We start from the raw sequence: 18,812 nt of genomic DNA, 5'->3' as shown, positions 1-18,812 counted from the left end.
AACCAGAAGGCTGGCTGTTCAAACCCACCAGCCTCAGAAGGAAGGTTGGACAATCTATTTCCATAGTGATACTGCTTTGGAAACCCAAGGAGGGGTCGCTATGAGCCAGGTCTGACTCAAGGGCACATAACAACAACAGGGCATATTGAAACACTGCCACAAACAGACATCAAGCTCTAGGCAAGAAAATGTTTCCAAGAACTCCAAATTTTTTATTAATTAGAAAGAAATTGAGTTTATTCAGTCTCTAGGTACTCACTAAATCACGAGAACTTTTATAAAAATCTCATCCCCATTATAAGTCTGGACTAACTCAAGAAAAGAGCTTTTATTGTAAAACTTCTATACCTTTAGGATTTAAATCTTGCTTCCATTTCTGGATATCTGTAGAGTTATATGTAAAATTTTAAAATATCTTTTTAAAATGTATTATAGCTAGTTTTCAAACCAAAACTAAACTCACTGACGACAAGTTGATTCTGACTCATAGCAACCCCCGTTGGCTTTCTGAAGTTGTAAATCTTCACAGAAGTATATTGCCCCAACTTCCTTCCATGAAGCAGCTGGTGGATTTGGACCACTGACCTTCTGGTTAGCAGCCAAATGCCTTATCCACTATGCAACAAGACAAATATCTTCTCTAGAGCTATAGAGTCTATAATAGGTTTTAGCTCTTTACAGCTATGACATTTAGAGTAAATATCTCTTTAAATAGACATGTTATCTGAAATCAACTATGAACTTTTATTCTCCTAAAGTCCTTGCTCAATTAAGACAGAGCTCCTTTTATTCCCTAGTAAGGCATTCTTCCCACTCTGTGTTCCTGGAAGTCACCCCACGCTTGGAAACAGTGTCTTCTCATCAACCCTCTACTGTGCTATCAGAAGAAAAACAGAACACAAACCCAAAACCAAACATATGAGTTATTGTCAAGATAGGGCTATGCAGATGCTCATGATCTTTTTTGCTCAATTCTTTCTTCACTATTCTAGGGAAAAGTTCTTTAGATTTTAACAGAGTGCATATACATGTTTCTCAAGTACTCAGAGAATTAGTAAGTAATCCATTTGAAATCTTTGCAAAACTGGCAACTGATATCTTTTACTTACTCTCACATGGTACCAATAAACACCACTGGGACAGTTTTGAGGATGCAGTTGGTGCTGAATGAAGCATATGTCTCTGTCCATGTTTTGAGATTAGATTTGGGTAGGATAAATCTGAAACATTGATCAGAAAGTCTGATTGTGGTTTTCATGATCTTGGCTTATGACTTTGTCTTGATTTAAACTTGTTGGTGTGCAGAAGAACATTGCTCTCTGAGAACATTATTGGTCTGTGTTATGAGGTTGTTCTGGGTATGGAAATGCCAGTCTTCAAGCATGTATCCCTGTATATCCAGGGAGACTATGACATTTCTATTCATTGACTGAGAAGTTTAGGAGACAAGATTCTCAGCCATTCACATGCTCCAGTTGAGTGATTTAAAAGTTATCAATGCATATAATTATTTGCATATGTGCCAAGAGCTCAGAATATCATAATCTGTTTGGGGGAATAAAGCTTTACCTTCTAGTCAGAAGATGGAGAATCATGTGGATAAAGTTAGAGACTATCCTTATATGCAGCAGTCATTGTGAATATCACACTCAGCCAAGTCTCCTTGTAAAAGTCATCTAGAGGAGAAAGTAGATTGCCCCATCTTCCTTCTGCAGAGTGGCTGGTGGGTTTGAACCATCGACCTACTGGTGAGCAGTCAAGTGCCTTAAGCACTGTGCCACCAGCACTTTAGACAAAGAAAATTGGCTTGGCTTTAGACAGAGAAAATAATTTATTCTGAGCAGAGTCCAGATTGCAAAGTAAACAATACCCTCTGGAATTGTGCAATATGTACTTATAATTTTGGGTGAATCCTGCCTTAATGAGTGTCTTAGTTCTCTAGTTCTGCTCTAACAGTTTTACCACAAGGAGATGGATTTGACAAACAAGAATTTATTCTCTTACAGTTTAGAGACTAGAAGTGTGAGTTCAGAATGCCAGCTCTAGGGGATGGGTGAAGGCCCCTCCACCTTGGGCTTCAGCTCTGCCTTTTGTTACAGGTCCACTGGATCTGGAGGCTTCTCCTAACTCATGCAGCTGCTGGCTGCTGAGTCTGACAAACTCAAGATGAGCAGGTAAAATGGCACAATCCCAAGATCAGCAGGCAACAGTGCAGGACATTTGTTCAAGTCCAAGAACTGGAGATGACGACTTGGCCAAATGCAGAATCCAAAATGTGCCAAAAAGCTAAACACCTTTCCCAAAGCTTCTCCATATATACTGGGAGCGGACCACACCCCAAAATTAACATCTCTTCAACTACATAGCTGTTCACAGAAGCTGCCATCATAGAGGTGATTATAACCTCATCATGGGGAATAACTACATCCAGCTGCCAAGCCACTCAAAACCACATCCCAGCCAAGTTGACATACAAACTATTGCAATTAGTCTGTCTTATTTCTTAAAATTCATTCAGTTCTTATTGATTCCTACCTTACATTATTGAGTCTATCTTGACTTTAGTAGTTGAGAATAAAATTATGCATTTTGAACAAAATATTTAGCCATCAGTCTTTTTGTTTAAATACTTTAAGCCTATTGGTTATATAACCTATATCTGAAACTTTGCAATAACTCATTCTACTGAATATTTATGTCAATTAGCAATGTCCCATTGATCAATAATTTGTAAACACAAATCAATCTCCAATTGTAAGAGATTTTAGTCATCATTTAATCAAATATTGTTATTTTATGAAAGAAGAACCAATAAAGATTCCAGATAACAAGAAGAAGAAAATATACTTAAACCCACATGTTTTGACATCGGGACCATTATCCTATATGTCATCCACACTTGTTCTTAAATATGAATGGATTTTATTTTTATAGTCTCTACTGACATGAACTTTTACCTCAGATCATTCTTTGGTTCCAGAGCTTCCTCATCGCATTTTTCACCTCTGCATTTCTCAGGGTGTAGATTAAGGGATTCAACAAGGGACTTACCATAGTACAAAACACAGTCACTGCTTTATCAATTGGGAAGATGATCATGGGCCGAAGGTACTCAAATATACAAGGTACAAAGAATAACACAACTACAATAATATGGGAGGCACAGGTGGAAAGAGCTTTTCGCTGTCCTTCAGAACTATGAGTTCTCAAGGAACAGAGGATGAGGACATAAGAAGTGGTAAGAATACAGAAAATGAGCATACACATCAACCCACTATTGGCAGCAACAAAGAGTCCAAAGGTACGTGTGTCAGTGCAGGACAGTTTCAGCAGAGGGAACAGATCACAGATGAAATGGTCAATAACATTGGGGCCACAGAAGGGCAACCAGACCATAAAGAGAATTTGAATCAGAGCATGAAGAAATCCCCCAGCCCAGGCCATAGCCACCAGGAGGCCACACACTCGCCTGTTCATTGTGATCGTGTATTGCAGGGGTTTGCAGATGGCCATGTATCGGTCGTAGGCCATCGCCGTGAGTAGGAGGATCTCAACTCCTCCAAAGAAATGCTCTGCAAAGAGTTGAGTCATGCACCCACTGAAGGAAATGGTTATCTTTTCAGCCAGTAAGTCAGCAATCATTTTGGGGCCCGTGGTAGAAGAGCAGCAGCCATCTATGAAGGACAGGAAAGACAGAAAAAAATACATGGGGGATCCCAGGGATGGGCTGGTGGTGATGGTCACTATAATGAGCAGGTTGCCTGTCATGGTGAGCAGGTAGATGACTAAAAACACAACAAACAAGAGTTTCTGCACATCTGGGTTCTGTGTCAGGCCAAGAAGGATAAACTCTGTCACGTTGTTCACTCGCCCCATGAATCCAGGTTGGCATTTGGATAACTGCAAATAATACAGGGATTAAAATGGTGGCAGATAAATGTGTGTGTGTGTGTGTGTGTCAGATAAATTTTGAGGAAGCAAATAATTTTGGTCATAATTATTTGTTTCCTGTAAAACTGATGGAAACCTTGAGCAGATAAATCCATTTGGGTTATGTTTTTTGGACACATAATGAACATGTAGCCCTCTCCTACACACACATATGCACTTTCACACTCCCACACCTTGACACATACATATGCACACTCACACCCACACATACACAAATATACCCAATCACACATGTACTCAAACCTATGTACATACATGCCAAACACACCCTCATACACACTCACATTGATAGATATACCCACTCTCACACAAACTCACATACAGAAATACACACATACATACCCCTTCACACAGACACTCACACACTCACACACACACTGACTCATTCACACACACAAACACGGTTTATAGTTGACAGTTGACACGCACGGCACCTTTCTTGCCATTGTACCTGGACATATCCTCTCCCAATCAGTGCAGTAGCATTTTCTCCTACAGAAAAACAGGAATAAAAGGAGGACCCATAAGAGGAGCAGAGGCTTGACCTCCGCCAGTCCCTTCTCTGCTCACACAGGCTGATGAAGTGAAGCTGCAGAGTTTGTTATTCTTGTTATTTTTAGCTTGTCTCAGGGTGACTATAAAATATCAGGTGTGTTCAGTTTGAAATTAGGGAACGTTGAGTCATATTTCAGAATCAACTGAACTGAATGAATATTTGAGGTCACAGCAAGACATATTCTGGTAGTTAGATTTATGAACTTATGTTATATCCAAATGGAATTTTCTAAGACTATCAAAGATTCTTTATTGAACACTAATGGAAGAGGCATAGATGGGATAAAACAGACAGCATAATGCATTGCAACAACCAAATCGAAACCCACTGCCATCAAGTCCATTCCAACTCATAGAGACCCCCACAGAGTTTCCAAAGCTGTAAATCTTTACGGAAGTAGATAGTCTCACCTTCCTCCCACCAGCCTTCTGGTTAGCAGCCAAATGCCTTACCCACTACACCCCCAGAGCAGCTTATGGTGCCATGCAATAGCTCCTAAATTTATTTGAAACTTTTAGAATTCACTATATTGAAGAACTTTTGTCATTTTAAGATTTCAGGGGCCTTTTCCAAATAAAAACTCAGTTTAAGAAAGATTATGAACTATCCTTTGAATCTGTCCAGAAAACAGATATTTTTTAAGGTGAGGAAACAAAAGCACCATAATTCATTGGGCCAAGTGTGGTTTTTACAGTCAGACATTTGGACACTTGTGGAAAGCTATACACACACACACACACACACATATATTTGTTTTTCCTTTAGGATACAAACTTTGACATAAGTGACAATGATACTCTTTAATTCCTCCATGCCTTTTGTTATTTTTCCCATTTTATCAGAATCAACTCAATGAAACTGTTTTTTCACATGTATGAAAAAGTTCGGGCTCTTTAAAATTAAAACCCATACACAATAAGGCTGCTAATTAATAGATACAATGTTATATGTGCTTTCCATACACCTCCAAATTATCGCTCACAGAACAGAAATGAGAAACCACATATTGAAGTATTTATCCTTGAACTATTTGCTTTATACTATTAGATAATGTTAAGAAAGAAAATAAATGAATGAAGTACTCAATTCAAGAAGTTAGAAAAACAACCAGTTATTTTAGGAAAAAAAAATTGAATGCAAAAATCAATACATAGGACAGTAGAAAAGTATTACACTTCATAACACAAAGCAAAAACTTATTAATGTTTTTAAAATGCTAATAAAACTGATGAACATAGTTAAGCCATTAAGTGTAGTCAAATCCCAAAAGGACATTAATTTTAAAGAATATTTAAAAGAATATTATATATAGCTGTTATTATGTGTTGTCGTGTTGGACCCAACTCATAGTGACCCCTCCTTGGGTTTCCGAGTGTATATAGCTAAGTGGGGGTAATAAAGATATTTAAAAATTAATTACCAGTCACTTTTCAAAACAAAGTAAGCCTTCTTTTCATGCCATCACCAAAAAAATAATAATAAAATAAAATAGGAAAAGAAATAAAAAGGAATTTCATGTATTAAAACTTTAAAAAAAAAAGGTAAATATGGTCAAGAACATAAAACTAAAGTAATGTATCTGACCTCTGGATGGGGAAAGGCATATTAAGCAAAGATGTCGTGACATCATACATAAGAGAAAGATGATGGATTATCCTACAGTAAAGCATAGAATGCCCTGGGAAAATATCTGCAACGAGTGTGACCGACAACTGTTACTGTAGGAATAGCATTCACAAAAGGAAAATACACTCACATCATTGTAACAATAAGAACAAAACTAATGAAAAGATCATTGTTAGGAAAAAGTTAGACATCTGAAATATCCTCCATTTCATGAGTCATAAGGAAATACAATGGGTTTGGTATAAAATATTCTGGAAAAAAACTAAAAAAAACCTAAAAGATTCATTATTGGTCACGTCTCTTGATCCAGGGCTCCTTGTTCTTAGGAATCTATTATAAATATAAACATAGAAAAATATGGTTCATACAGGTTGTATCTTACAACTTTTTTATGACAGTGAAAATAATTCAAATGTCTATGTAAAGCATACTTAATTAGTACAAATTATGCTGTGAACTTATGAAATATCAGTCAACTTATGAAATATGAAATTTCAACTTATGAAATACAATCATGTGATTTTTAAGAAGAATTAATGATGTGGAAAGATCATACAATGTAACATTGAGTGGAAAATGCAAGATATAAAATGGCATACAAATTATGATACCAATTGTCTATATTACATATATACATAGAAAAATACCTGGAAAAGTACACTAAAGACTAAGAGGGTTTATCTGAATTATGAGATTCAGAGCATCTTTCTTCTTCTTTTTAAAATTTTCTGATACACGTTTTCTACAAAGGGGATATACTACTTTTCCAATCAGTATATGATTTAATACATAAGTTTTATTACTTTTTAAATTTTAGTCTGGGTCCGTAACTATTTGAGTGACTGTTTTTCTGAGTAGACTGGATTTGCTGGTCATTATTTATAAAAATCTGTGACAATATTGAAACCTAACTCACTTTTAAGTTAAAAATGAAATGTCATGTTGAGAGAAAAATAGTAACAAGAAAGCGACAGGTTGTACCTACCTGTTTGAATACATTTGGGGAAGTAACAGGTTTATTCCATGACAAAGCATCTTAATTGTAGAGAACATTTTGCATGAAGTTAGCAATCACTGATACATAACTAACTCTTGCTTTGCAGGTTCATCCATTTCCAACTTAAGTATAATAGTACTTTTTCTCAGTTAGCAATTTGAAAGTGGCTACTAAGAGAGATTTCCTAAATAAAACTGAGTTCATGAGCTGAGTTTATTTTTGCTCTACAGGCGCAGACCATGCTATGAGTGTGGACCATAGCATCTCAGGTCAGATAACAAATTTATTTAATCAGCAAACTTCCAGAGGCTTTGGATGAAATAGATAGGGACAAGCCTAACCCTTGGAGGCCTTCTCTCTCCAAGCCTCCTTACTGCACATTTTCCCGTCTTGCTCTCTTGGTGGCCAGATGAAGCATATCACAAAAGCCACTTAATCGGAGCTCTAAGCTGATTTAAAGCTCTGGAAATAGCAAGCTATGTTAAAGCAGAGGATTTAGGGATTACCACCATCATGAACTCAACAACAAATGAAAGTTGTCTTGTAGTAACAAGTCCCTGAGTCAGCTCTTCAAGGCCTTTTTCTTAGAAAGCCAGTGCTCAGCATAGAAAGAGATAGTTTCCTTGGTCCCTGGGAGTCTGAATCCAAATGGACTGGAAATTCAGAACCAAATAGCATCTGTTATCCAACACTTGTTATGAATATGTGGTCTTCCTCACTCAGGAGCTCTATCCTTAGCAATAAGCTCGTGTGTGATTTCAGGAAAATATTTGAACAGTTATTATTTGAGTGCAAGGAGTTAGGGATGCTCTGACCTCTCACCTCCCAGAGGATTCAAATTAGCAGCATCAGCCAAAATGGCAGCCAAGCCAGTTCATCCTGTTCTCTCTGGTGACCAAGGCACCTGTGACCAACATGTGGGTCGAGTCAGCTTGGTTTGCTTAGCAGCCTCTCTATGGCTGTGGTTAGGAAATGATCTTAGACTCTGGGAGAGAAGGCATAGGATGTTCTAGGTATGACTGCAGAAGCTAGTCAGAGCCTGTCAATTAACCCTGATAATGTCTATTTCACAGTTATAGGATGGATTGAGCAAGATAACATGTCAAAATATCTAGTCAATGCAGAATTGTTATTCTACTCTTGATGTGCTAAAGATAGAAAGATGTGGGATAGAGAAACTGCTTTCTAATATTAAAAATCTGAATCACGCTTAAGCGCAAGAACTTTGGAAACAATAAACCTTGTATCCTAATACTAGCTCTTCTACTCCCTAACTGTGCAAACTTGGGCAAGCTCCTCAACCTATTTCTGCCTCATTTTCCACAATTGTAAAAAGGGGATGATAACAATACCTATTTCAGGTGTTAAATGAGATAATAGATATAAAACACTTGGAATGATGCCCAGCATAGATGAATGTTTTCTTGTCTGTTGTCACCATCTTTTAAGGAAATAGCAGTTCATGGCATAGCCAACCTAGGATTCTAGCTAAACTACCTCCACTCATATGTGTAGCTTTTCACCTTTTGTCCTATGGCTTGTAGGATCCTGGGAAAATGCAGAAATTAAGAGAGAAGGAAAGTCAAGTTTTGAAGAATTGAATACTGATTCATAGGCCATAATAATTCTGAAATCTTTCTATGTGTGTTTGGTCTTCTGTGCACTAAAAAATCTAACAGTAAAGTTGAGTCTCCTTGAAACGGTTGTAGGTGATAAAGGGCATGTGGTACAACAAGAACTAACAGCTAATGAGCACGTTTTATCTGTCACTCTGCTAAGTGGGATATATGTCATCTGTTTTTACATAATCCTCATAAGTGAGATATTAACTTTACATAGAATGAAGTTCATTGAATTTGTCAGGAATTTCATTTTACTTGGATCCACAATCAACACACAGGAAGCAGCAGTCAAGAAACCAGATGATGCATTAATGCACTGGGCAAATCTTCTGCAAAAGACCTCTTAAAATGTTAAGGAGCAAATATGTCACATGAAGACTAAAGTGCACCTGACCCAAGCCATGATATATATATATATTTTTTTTAATGTTAACATTTTATCTTGGCAAAATGAAATTTTTTTTATTTTTATTTTTATTTTTTATTTTAAGAGCTTGTTTTACATTCAATGTTATGTGTACATTTAGTTTCACTCCCCATTTACCATCCCCAACCCTAACCCAGTCCCCCCCCTCCCTGCCCAGTAACCTCCCCCTGTGCCCCTCATAGTTATGCACTCCTATCTGTCCTGCATTTCCTCCATGTGAATGTTGCCCCTCTGGTGTCCCGTGGTCTACTGCTGTAAGGGATGTATTTCCATAGAGTATGTGGGTGCATCATCCTGGGTTGAGTGGAATATGTGTACATCTTGTTGACTATTGGGCTGAGAGCCAGCTCCTGGGAGTAAGTTTTATTCCAGGTGCAGAATGTATTCCAGGGCCATAGTATTGGGGGTCTCACAAGACCCCATCTGACCAGTAATTCAGGTCATTATTGAGTTCTTGGATATGGTTCCACGTTTTCCCTCCCCTCTCTCCAGGATCTCCAGATTTGATCCTTCCCTGAGTGGTGGCATTGGTACCCAGGCACCATCTAGTTCTTCTGGTCTCAAGGGCCATTGTTTCCTAGGGCTGATTGCTTCCAAATGCTCTTGTGTTTTTGCACTCTTCTTCACTTCTGACACTAGGAGATCATTAGATGCATCTTAGATGGCCGCTTGAAAGTTTTTAAGACCCCAATCACTACTCACCAATGTAGGATGTGGAGCAAGGCTTTTATGTATTTTGTTGTGCCAATTGAGTCTGGTGTCCCCCAGTACTATGGTCCTGAGATGGTACATCCATTGGATATCTCTCCCATTGTGTCTGGGTGTCTGTGAGGGATTGCTCTGTGTAAAGATTGCAGGCATTTTGTATCACAGGTATCTGTGCAAGATTAGCTTGTGCTGAATTTATCCTTGATCTAGAGTATACTCCTGTTCATTGACCCTCATCTGATCCTCTCATGTGTTTATGTTTATCTGTAGCCTGATGTTTGGTGTTAATGGGAATGTAGTATTGTGGGCACATTGGTTGGTATTTTTAACAGGTGTAGTGCCTAAGGCATTTGACTGCTAACCAGAAGGTTACCAGTTCAAACCCACCAGCCACTCCATGTAAGGAAGACTGGGCAATATACTTCTGTAAAGATTATCAGTCTCAGAGCCCCAAAAGGTGTTGTTTTGAGTAGGAATCGACTCTATGGCAATGAGTTTGGTTTTTTTGTTGTTGTTGTTTATTTGTTTGTTTTGTTTGGTCTGCATGTGAGAGCTGGACAATGAATAATACAGACAGAGGAAGAAAGAATGGGTTTGAATTATGTTGACAAATAATACTGAAAACACCACGGATTGCCAGAAGAATGAAACAGTCTGTCTTATAAGAAATGCAGCTAGAATGCTCTTAGAATGAATGGCCAGACTTCATCTCGTGTACTCTGGTCATGTGGTCAGAAGGACCAGTTCTTGGAAAAGGATATCAATATCACACATGGTAAAACAGAGAGTCAGTGGTTGTGATGATGGGCTCAAATCTGGCAAATATCGTGAGGATGGCGCAGGACTGGGCAGTGTCTTTTCTGTTCTACATACGGTCACTATGCGTCAGAGCTGACTAAATGTGTCTAACAACAACACAGGAGAAAATTGGCGCTCACTTTGAGCATCATATCTTCAAGTTTCAAGATCTAATAATTAATAGAGCTCAGATTTAAGTAGAGACTGGTGTGATTTCTAAGCATGAGCTCTAACCATCATGTTCTATGTCTGCAGGCCCTGGTCCTATGGTGTGTCTCTCCTCTGGGTGTGATAGGAGAGAACTTACTGACTCAGATGAGTTCTGGATTGTTTAGCTGCTATGGCTCTGCTGTCAGTGACAAGCCACACAAACTCCTAAGATGGATCCCATGTACAGCCTTTAACCAGGAAAGAGAGACACTGAGAGGAAAAAAAAAAAAAATCTCCCATATTCCTTTCATACCTTTGGCCCCCATTCTGGGAACCTGTTTAAACCAAATCCAGACAGTTTTGATTTTTAATTTCCTGATGTCTTCAGAGTGGAAGGAAAGACTGAGAAGTTCAGATTTAGGACCGGAAACCTTCTCTATAAGAGTGGGACATGGTAGGTCCTGGAGAAGTAACACACCAAAGACATGAATCTGGTTATGATTTCCAACTCTACTTACTAAGAACATGACTTTCTACATGTCATTTAACTTATCTGAGCCTGTGAAGCAGCCTTAAATAAAAATAGATTTTTCAGGAGGAATACTAAAATATGAAATCATCCTGCCAGTGCTTTATGAACATATAATACTTGGAATCCTGTTCTCCAGTGCTGCTGTAACACAAATACCACGAGTGGATGGCTTTAACCAACAGAAATGTATTGTCTCAGAGTTTAGCATCTAGAAGTAGGAATATAGAATGCAGGCTCTGAGGGGAGCCTTTCTCTCCTCGCGTCTCCTGTTTCTGTGAGGTTCCCAGGGATGTGTTCTGCTCCTGGCTCCTCTTGCCCTCCCCACCCCCATCTCTGCTTCCTTCTCTCTCCTTTTATCACTTGTAAGATAAAAGTTGCTTCAAACCACACCTCAGGAAATTTCTATTACATTGAATCAGTGTTGTAACTGGATTAAGAGTGTTGCATCCCACCCTAATCCTTTTACAACTGATTGATTTATCACATCAGATCACCGTTATGGGAGATCATTACATAACTGTCAAACTACATCATTACATAACTGCTGCTGCCTCTTTTTGGGGGGATACAACTTAATCCATGACATTTGAAAAATATTTTCTGAATGAAATTGAGAGAAATGTTTGCATGACAGACATTCCACTACTACTACTATTGCCTTTCATTTATTGAATCCTGGACAACCTGTGTGTTCCTGGGCAAGCTACTATACTTCTCTGTCCTTCAGTTTCTTCTTCTGCAAAATAGATAATAATAGTACTTTATATGATAAAATTAGTCACTGAAGGGAAACATGGAAGTGAGGGAAATTTTTTGTTTTAAAGTAGGAGAAGGTTGATCATTCTTAAATGTCAACGGAAGAAGCTAGAAGACAGGAGGGACATGCATACAAATACACACACACACACACACAAAAAAACATGTTAAAGATATGACTGCCATTAAGTTGGTCCTGACTCATAGCGACCCCTCCTTGGGTTTCCAAGGCAGTATCTCTAGGGAAGTAGGTTGCTCAGTCTTTCTTCCAAGGAGTGACTGGTGGGTTTGAACTGCCAGCCTTCTGGTTAGCAGTCAAATACCTTAGGCACTATGCCACCAGAGCTCCTATGAGGAAAAAAAAAAAAAATGTGTAATTAATATAGGCATTGTAGGTAAGGTAGGCACAGTTAATTGCCACAGAATATCTACTTCTCATCTTCTTTCTAACAGAATGACGATTTTGTTTCACTATAAAGCAACCATGTGTGTGGGGACAGTGTGGTCCATTCTCAAGTCATACATATGAATCTGGATTAGTCTAAACCAATTTAGTAATGTTCTCTCCCTTTCTCATGATTAATTTAGGGATAAGCTTGCAACACAGTTCTAGTCAATGAAACAAAAAAGAAAAAAATAGCTATTTTGTTAGATGCTTCTGTGTTCTTAAAGAGAATCATGAATAAAAATTTATCTTTTCTGAAAATCTTCTGCAGGAGATGACAGAATTGCTATTAACAAGGACCATTAGGGTTTTGAACTTGGTATTTACTTACTAAAATATCAAGTTAGGGTTTTGAACTTGGTATTTACTTACTAGGGAGCTCTGGTAGCGTAGTGCCTAAAGCATTTGACTGCTAACCAGAAGGCTGGTGGTTCAAACCCACCAGCCACTCCTCGGAAGGAAGATGGGGCAATCTACTTCCGTAGTGATACTGCATCAGAAACTCAAGGAGGGGTCGCTATGAGATGAGTCGGGTCCTACTCGACGGCATATAACAACAACAACACACACACACACATATATATATATATGTCTATCTGTCTGAATAAAATAAATCAATAATAGAAAAAAAAACCTTGTAGGCTGACATTTCCATTCTCAGCCATCTCATTTAGACCAGTCATGTTTTCAGAGAGAAATCCATTCTCTGAATTCTGACTGATACCTGAAACCAGCCACATATCCTACGGTAGGTACCAATGCCAAAATGAGCAACACAGCCTTGTCAAGAATGTTTCCAACTTACTCCACCAAGCCTCATTCCAAACAACACTCAGAGACGTATCTTTAAATGCACAGCTCAACTGCATTTCAAAAACTGACCTCTAATGATGTTTGTGGGTGCCAAGTGGGAGTAAGTGAAAGAAAGACTGGCTGATGTTTCGGCAAAAGTTCCAACTGGGCCAATTACTAATCCTCTGATGACTTGAGAGGTCATTGCATTACCAAATTCTACACTGTGTGACAGACTATTTAAACATGTCTCTAGATTCGATAAAGAAAGAATTAGGAAGAAAAGCTTGTGAGCAAATGACAGTGCCAGAGCCATGTATGAGAAAGCCTAAGATTTTGGGGGAAGACACAGCTCCCAAGCTTAGCGGGTAAGGAAACGGAGTGAGAAAGAAGGTTTGAATCACAAAAAATAGGAATTCTCTCCACACTGCTCATGGACTTTTTGAGAACGAAGAGCTTGGAAGAGTTGATTTGAGACAACAAAGTACAATCAAATGGACCTGATTTACTTACACATTTTATCCATCAGTATACTCACTTTTCTTGATTTGATGACCTGTGCATTATTATCAAGGTTTTTAATTTGTATTGAATATATTTCTAAGGGATCTGACATATATAAAAAATGCATACATATAGTAAGTTTACTTATACTTCCGTGGGAAGCCAAGAAACTGAGTAGAAATTAAATCCTGGAGCTACAGCAGTGTCCTAAATAAAATAACTCACTTTCTCAGTAAATCCAGACCAGGAATGGAAATTAAAAATAAACTAAAATGTCCAAAATGTGGAAAGCTATCCAAAGAGATAAGAATTTCAATGCCTAACTTGTTCAATTTCAATCTAGAATTTTTTTCCTAGAAATTCTCTCATTTCACCCTTACGGAGTCTATTTGTGGCTGTGTTGCAAATGCCTGGAGAGGAAGATACCAGTGAATGGGCTCAGTCTAAACACTGAGGAATCCACCATCAACAAGACTCAGGTCAGTGACAATTAAATCTTCATTTCCAAAAATCTCAAGATTAATTTAATTTAGCCTAGATATTTCAACTGAAATAGTTCTTGTAGTAGATTCTATAACTTGTAAGTTAGTATTTTTCTCTGAAAATTAACGTGGACACAATGACAGGAAATTATTTTCTGATGACATCTATGTATCTAATTAGAGGTTTACATGAATAATGACAGCATTCATAGCCATCACTCTACACCCTGCCTCTAGTAGATGGCTGGTCCACCCTAAGCTCTAAAAATAGACATATTATAGAAATAAATAAATAAACAAATGATTGGTCTCCATGGAAAAGCTGCACCCCAAATATCACCAGAAACCTAATCTGTGACGTTGACAGTCCAGACACTACAAAGAATTATTGAAGACCATTTACAACATTCTGGTCAACATTTCTTTCTCACCAACTCAACTGAATCTGTAGACTTCTGTTTATAATGCATAAGACTTTCTTCCCACTTTTACTAACTTCCATATTGCAAAATTAAATCTGTAATTTGTTAATCTAACCTATTAAGAATGATTAACCACACAGTCACAAAAGCCATGGCTGGAAGAAAACAACTCAATGACAGATTTCTTCTGAAAACTAATGTTTTTCCCTCAGCTTTTTTGAAACTGAGAGGCCCATGACACTGAATTTTGAGTATTTTTTGCAATGATTGGGAAGGGAGAAGAAAAAAGAATAAATAAAATATGATCGTTTGTAACAATAACATATACTTACTCTTGAAAATCCATTTACAGGTCATTCTTAGATGATATTCTTGTATATATTCAATATTGCTGCCAGTTAACAATAACATGTCAAGTTCATCATGGTTGATTACATTTGTCCTGGAAGGAAAACTGGTATTATCTTAAATGGCTCTAGTGTTTCTGTCTTGTCAATAGGAAATCAGGAAAATGTCATGATTCATTTAATTCCATTTGTAAATTGCAAGTAGGGAAGCATATCTAATAATGCAGAGGATGATTTTGTATTTGGTGAAAGACCCATCGCACACAAGATTCATTTAAGAAATATTGTGAATTTTCAGAGGACTTCACGTCACTTACATGTCCATATGCAAAGATGAATTACCAGAAAGACTGAGAAAGAAATAAAGGGCCATGGTGAGCCATGGTGAGCAGGGCTATGGAATGGATGCTGCTTGATAGGCTGTTATAAAGATCATTCTTGGATATTTTGAAGGAAAAAAATTTCCATCTCACGCTCTGTCTCTATCTGTATGTGCATGGGTATTCATTTGTCAGAAAGGAATAATAGATTACAGCTGACAAGGATATAGCACTGTTTTGGCAAGTTCATATTTGATTCATAGCTGACTTTTAAAAGAATATTGTGTTCATATATTTCTAACCTTCCAAAATAATTGTTATTGATGAAATTTATCACCAAAAGTGAAAGGAAAAAAAAAAAAATCTTGGACTTTTGAAGACAGAGAAGAGGTTTGGAAGCCAACCATAAATCATCATTCCTAACAACACCTGACCTTTAAATTGACACGTTAGTAAGCTATTGGTACTATTTGACTAATATGAATTAGGAGCAATTTAACCCCTTACTGTTCTTTATGACTTTCTGCAAAATAACAGAGGTAAAGGGTTTGTACCTCCATCCGTCTCAGACACCGGAAATAAAGAGGTGATCAAATATTTTGTTAGTGGATTAAAAATATCATCACTCAGAAATGCTGTGGTCTTTTCAGATGGGCCACGTGCCCTCAACCCAAGCTGCACTGGTAGAAAGGATGAGAAACGTAACAGAATTCATCCTGCTGGGCCTGACTCAGAATCCAGAACTGCAGAAACTCTTATTTCCTGTGTTTTTAATCACCTACTTGATCACGCTGGCAGGTAACCTGCTCATCTCAGTCACCATCTTCATCAGCCCAGCCCTGGGCTCTCCCATGTACTTCTTTCTCTCCTGTTTGTCCATTATAGATGGTTTCTACTCTTCCTCCATAGCTCCCAAAATGATCTTTGACTTGCTCTCTGAGAAGAACACCATATCCTTCAATGGCTGCATGACTCAGCTCTTTACTGAACATTTTTTTGCTGCATCTGAGATCATCTTGTTAATTGCAATGGCCTTTGATCGGTATGTGGCTATCTGTAAACCTTTACACTACACGACCATCATGAACAGGCCTCCATGTAGTTTCCTGGTGGGGATGGCTGGGATTCTGGGGTTTGTTCATGGAGGGATCCAGCTTTTATTCATGGTTCAGTTACCATTTTGTGGCCCCAATGTCATTGACCATTTTATGTGTGATTTAATACCTCTCCTGGAGCTGGCCTGCACAGACACTCACACTTTGGGGCCCCTGATCGCTGCCAATAGTGGGTCACTATGTTTGCTCACTTTCTCTATGCTGGTGGCTTCCTATATCATCATCCTGCACTCCCTGAGGACGTACAGCTCTGAAGGACGCCGCAAAGCCCTATCTACATGTGCTTCTCATGTCACTGTTGTGATCTTATTCTTTGTACCTTGTTCCTTCCTGTACCTAAGACCCATGACCTCCTTCCCTGCTGACAAAGCAGTGACTGTATTTTGCACCCTAATAACTCCTATGTTGAACCCTTTAATCTACACTCTGAGAAATGCAGAAGTAAAAAATGTTATGAAGAAGCTCTGGGGTCAAATAATGAAAACCAAAGATAAATAAACCATGTGATTGAAATATGTAGATAAATGACCCTTGATTAAATGTTAGAGAGCCACTTATCCTACTGGATTAATTTGCTTTAGAAGCCCCTGCATTGTGGGCAGGGCTGACTTATCCAGTAGGCCCAGTAGGTACCATGTCTAAGCCCACCATTCTTTAAGGGGCCCGAGAAATGTTTTCATTTTTTCTAAAATAAGAAAAAACAGGAAAATATAATCCAGCTTGGGTTATATTTATCTTTATACCAATGCAGTAATATACATCTTCAGCTTTAATATTTTTTTGTGGAGGAAGGAATTTATGAAGATGAAAGTATAGAGTGTCCACAGAAGTCATGCTGCATCCATGAGTATGGGTATGAAGCACGTCAACAGCAATATTCATGAATAATTTTTATGCCTATCACTACAGCTAGAGTGGAGCTTTAAAAAGAAAAACAAGTTATATGAAGGAAGCTTCTAAATAGAAGGGAGAGAACCTCCAAGAAACACTTTCATGAAAATATACATTTTTTTCTTTTACCTGCTTTAGTTTGTTTGTTGTTGTTGTTATGTGCCATTGAGTTGGACCTGACTCATAGCAACCCTTCCTTGGGTTTCCAAGGTGGTATCACTATGGAAATAGATTGCCCAATCTTCCCTCAGAGGAGTGGCTTGTGGGTTAGCAGTTAAGTGCCTTAGGCACTAAGAGATATAAATGTTCTCCCTCCACAGAAGTAGAAAATATTTTAGATCCACAATCCCAAGAAGAGAGCATTTGCTTGCAAAAGTGCTTTTTTAATGTTACATTTCCACTCTTGCCTGTACTCTACAATTGTCTACAGAAATTACTGGAAGCAGAATTATTGGAAGCTAGAACAAAAGAAGCGTAATCAATAAAGTCTACAGAGTTAAAGCAGATGTAATATCTGTACATTAAAATCTGATTGAGTTACAAAGGAAAAGAAGGCACGAAAAACAAAACAGCTGTTATAGAGAATTACCAGTGATGTAAGAACAAGTTTGGGTCATGTAACTGGACAATATTAATCCCAGGTCTGGATTATAGAAAAGAATCCAGACTACAAATGTAATGAATTACTGGGAGATTGGGAAATAGATGTTTTTAAGTCAGAGATGTAATCAAATCAGTCTGATTCTCACCTTGTCTCTGGCAGTAAGAAACTTGCTTCACCTCTCTCCACCTGTTTCTTCATCTTTAACAAGGAAATAACGTTACATACTTCGTTAAGTGGGAGAAGTTAATGATTTAAATTGGAAAAATCACTCAAATGAAAAATAATTGAAATTGCTCAAATTAGGCAGCCTTCAGCCATGACTCCCCCAAGGTCTGTGGGACTCCTCAGTTTCTTTTTGACAGAGGTACCCAAAAGCACCACTGTAGTCCCTTGCTAGCCACAGCCACAGCAGGAAGAAATGTTTGTCCCAGTCTCAGTTCACTCAAAATATATGACAAATGTCATGAATTTGCTATTAGGGACAATGTCAGGGTGGATTAATATCTCAGCCCCCACCCCCTTGTCCGGTTTTTTTGTATTGTGGTGGCTGGCATGTTGCCCTGAGGTTGGAAGCTATGCCACCAGTGTTTCAAATTCCAGCAGTGTCATCATGAAAGACAGGTTTCAGAAAAGCTTCCAGACTGAAATAAACTAGGGAGAAAGATCTAGTGATCTATTTCCAAAAATTGTTGTTGTTGTTGTTGTTGTTATGTGCCGTCGAGTCGGCCCCGACTCATAGCGACCCCTCCTTGGGTTTCCGAGGCAGT

At 38.2% G+C, this 18,812-nt stretch overlaps 2 protein-coding genes across 2 annotated transcripts in view; one reads left to right on the top strand and one right to left on the bottom strand.

The window, feature by feature from the left end:
• Positions 1-2,958: 2,958 nt before the first annotated feature.
• On the bottom strand, positions 2,959-3,876 carry LOC103212153 (olfactory receptor 4C5-like). The gene has a single exon (XM_007958154.1). It carries the CDS (start codon positions 3,874-3,876, stop codon positions 2,959-2,961), a length of 918 nt encoding a protein of 305 aa, XP_007956345.1.
• Positions 3,877-16,127: 12,251 nt separating this feature from the next.
• The window catches only part of LOC103212152 (olfactory receptor 4C45-like), an 8,454-nt gene continuing 5,769 nt past the window's right edge, over positions 16,128-18,812 (top strand). Inside the window, exon 1 of the mRNA XM_007958151.2 lies at positions 16,128-17,017. Within this exon, the coding sequence (XP_007956342.2) occupies positions 16,128-17,017 (890 nt within the window). The remainder of the gene's footprint in view (positions 17,018-18,812) is intronic.

This window comes from Orycteropus afer, unplaced genomic scaffold (assembly GCF_000298275.1).
Source record: "Orycteropus afer afer isolate SDZICR_OR568_19922 unplaced genomic scaffold, OryAfe1.0 scaffold00857, whole genome shotgun sequence".
NCBI lineage: Eukaryota > Metazoa > Chordata > Mammalia > Tubulidentata > Orycteropodidae > Orycteropus > Orycteropus afer.
The sequence above is the reverse complement of the archived record's forward strand: the minus strand, read 5'-3'. Positions and strand labels throughout refer to the sequence as shown.

Excerpts from the sequence above, each read along its gene's own strand:
- LOC103212153 (XM_007958154.1), bottom strand. The coding sequence starts at position 3,876 with ATGGGGCGAGTGAACAACGTGACAGAGTTTATCCTTCTTGGCCTGACA.